Here is a 2,967-nt window from a genome sequence, read left to right as displayed (position 1 = left end):
CTCCCCATAAATTTCTCTTTTTTTTTTTTTCTTTCATTTCTCTTTTTTTTTTTTTTTTGAAACAGGGTCTCGCTCTGTCACTCAGGCTGGAATGCAGTGGTATCTTCATGGCTCACTGCAGCCTCAGCCTCCATGGGTCAATCAATCCTCCAGCCTCAGCCTCCTGAGTAGCTGGGATGACAGGTGTGCACCACCATGCCTGGCTAATTTTTTTTTTTTTAAGACAGGGTCTTACTATATTGCCCAGGCTGGTCTCGAACTCCTGGGCTCAAGCGATCCTCCTGCCTTGGCCTCCCAAAGTGCTGGGATTACAGATGTGAGCCACTGTGTCTGGCTCTCCATTTCTCTCTTTGTGGCTCTCACATTTTCTGTCTCACTCTATGTGTGTCTCTGTATCTCTCTCTCTCTCTCTCTCTGGGATTCGGTCCCTCCCTGCCTCCAAGTCTCTGTCTGTCTCTGTACCTCTGTGACTCAGCCTCTCCCTGTCTCTATCTTCCTCTGACTTGGTCCTCCCCAAATCTCTGTGTCCCTCTGTTCCTGGCTCTGTTTTTCTCCTCTGTCCTTGAGGCAGTGTGGTGCAGTAGTTAAGGCCAGACTGCCTGCCTTTGAATCCACTTCTGGCTGTGTGACCTTACGCAAGTCTCCTAACCTCTCTGTTCCTCCGTCTCCTCCTTATCTGCTAAAAGGAGATAACAGTAGCCCCTCCCTCCAAGGGTACGTTGGGTGGATGACTGATGGGTGGGTTAATGGACGGATGGATGGTTCGTGGGACAGACTTAGTGAGTGAAGTGTCCCGAGCAGCACCTGCACACAGGTGGCACTCACTGCTGCCGGCTCCTGTCACAATTCTCCACGTCTGTGAGAGTCTCTCGAAAAATTTCCCGCTGCCTCAGTGTCCCATTTCTGGGTGTCTCTGGGTCCCAGTCTCTGTGGCCCACCCTCCTCCATCTCCCCACGCCCACCCTGCACCCGGGCAGCAGGGCTCTCACCGAGAGGTGCTGGAACAACCAGGCTCGCATGATGTTGGTGGCCACCTTGGGGAAGATCCCCCTCTTCTTGTTCCGCCGTCGCTCCTGGTCCAAGTCCTCACCTTCCTCACCAGAACTGGGAGAGGCTACGCTGGTGTCCAGCCCATCTCCTGAGGGAGGGCAGTGAAGAGTGGGGGACCAGAGGGCCCCAGAACTCTCCCCCAGGACAGCACTCCACACCCCAGGCATCTCTGCCCCTCTGGAAGTACTACCTGTGATCTACCTTCAATCCTCTGGTTGACTTCCCTGTTTCCCCTCCACCTCCTAAGATTCTCACCTTGGTCACTGGAGTTGTCCCCACTCTGGGAGGCCAGGCCCCCGCTGGATGGGCCTGGGGTCCCCAAATTTATAGACCTGCTGTCCTCGTGGTCTCGAATCCATGTATTATTCTATAAAACAAGAGTCAGAAGTTAGTGCCAAGGCTTGGGACATGGGTTCTGGAGCCAGGCCTGCTGGATGGGAAGCCAGTCGCTGCCTCCTTCCGAGCTGTGTGATCTCAGGCAAGTCACGTCCCCTCTCTGAGCCTCTGTTTCCTTCCTTGGAAAATGAAGGACAGGACGGGGTACGGTGGCTCATGCCTGTAATCCCAGCACTTTGGGAGGCCGAGGATCAGCTGAGGATCACCTGAAGTCAGGAGATCAAGACCAGCCTGACCAACGTGGTGAAACCCTGTCTCCCCTAAAAATACAAAAAATTAGTCGGACGTGCTGGCAAGTGCCTATAATCCCAGCTACTCGGGAGGCTGAAACAGGAGAATTGCTTGAACCTGGGAGGCAGAGATTGCAGTGAGCCGAGATGGCACCAAGGCACTGTAGTCTAGCCTGGGCAGCAAAGTGAAACTCCGTCTCAAAAAAAAAGAAGAAACACAAAATGGACAATAATATTCCCAAGGGAGTGTGGGCAGTATTCAATAATGAGTTCATTACATAGAAGCTCAAACAAGATGACCTTACACCGTCTACGGCATCTTATCTAAAATCCCTGGGGCCAGGCCGGGCACGGTGGCTCATGCCTATAATCCCAGCTTTGGGATTTTGGGAGGCTGAGGCAGGCAGATCACGAGGTCAAGAGATCGAGACCATCCTGGCCAACATGGTGAAACCCCGTCTCTACTAAAAATACAAAAATTAGCGGGGGTGGTGGCAGGCACCTGCAGTCCCAGCTAGTTGGGAGGTTGAGGCAGAAGAATTGCTTGAACCCAGGGGGCAGAGGTTGTAGTGAGCCAAGGTCAGGCCACTGTGCTCCAGCCCGGCGGCAGAGCAAAACCCCATGTCCCTGTCTAAAAAAAAAAAAAAAAAAAAAATCCTTGGGGCCAGAAGTGTCTCAGGATTCGGAAAATTCCACATTTTATTTTTATTTTGAGACAGTGTCTCACTCTGTTACCCAGGCTGGAGCATAGTTACGTGATCTAGGCTACCGTTGCCTTGGTTCAAGCGATTCTCGATTCTCGTGCCCCAGTCTCCTGAGCAGTCAAGTAGCTGGGGTTACAGACGCCCACTACCACACCTGGCTAATTTTTGTATTTTTAGTAGAGACGTTTCGCCATGTTGGTCAGGTTGGTCTTGAACTCCTGGGCTCAAGCAATCTACCCGCCTCTGCCTCCCAAAGTGCTGGGGTAACAGGCGTGAGCCACCGCACCCGACCCATTTCACATTTTTAGGCAGTAAATCTGCGCATACATCATGCAGTTTGCAACCATCGCAGGCGCAGGCAGGGTCTGGGGCACAACCTCATCATCAAACTCATTAACATTTCTACAGCAACACGGATGAATATTTAACTAAGTGGCATATATAAAGACTTTAACTAGCCCCTCATTAGTTCAGGTCAGCTTTTGCTGCCAAATGAGTTTGCACTAAATTTATGGGATAAAATCCAAGATTTTCAGTTTCAGAGATTTTGAGGTCTCAGATTTGTAGCTAAGGGGGTCTGGGGCTAT

At 51.5% G+C, this 2,967-nt stretch overlaps 1 protein-coding gene across 1 annotated transcript in view; it reads right to left on the bottom strand.

Annotated features, from left to right (window-relative positions):
• MEIS3 (Meis homeobox 3) overlaps window positions 1-2,967 on the bottom strand; it is a gene marked incomplete at its 5' end in the record, with an annotated part of 26,609 nt that overhangs the window by 4,845 nt on the left and 18,797 nt on the right. Inside the window, 2 exons of the mRNA XM_032262517.1 lie at window positions 990-1,138; window positions 1,306-1,419. Coding sequence (XP_032118408.1) covers window positions 990-1,138; window positions 1,306-1,419 — 263 coding nt within the window. The remainder of the gene's footprint in view (window positions 1-989; window positions 1,139-1,305; window positions 1,420-2,967) is intronic.

Source organism: Sapajus apella, unplaced genomic scaffold (assembly GCF_009761245.1).
Source record: "Sapajus apella isolate SASKATOON/1434 unplaced genomic scaffold, GSC_monkey_1.0 scaffold130, whole genome shotgun sequence".
Classification (NCBI taxonomy): domain Eukaryota; kingdom Metazoa; phylum Chordata; class Mammalia; order Primates; family Cebidae; genus Sapajus; species Sapajus apella.
This window is presented reverse-complemented; position numbering and strand designations above follow the sequence as displayed.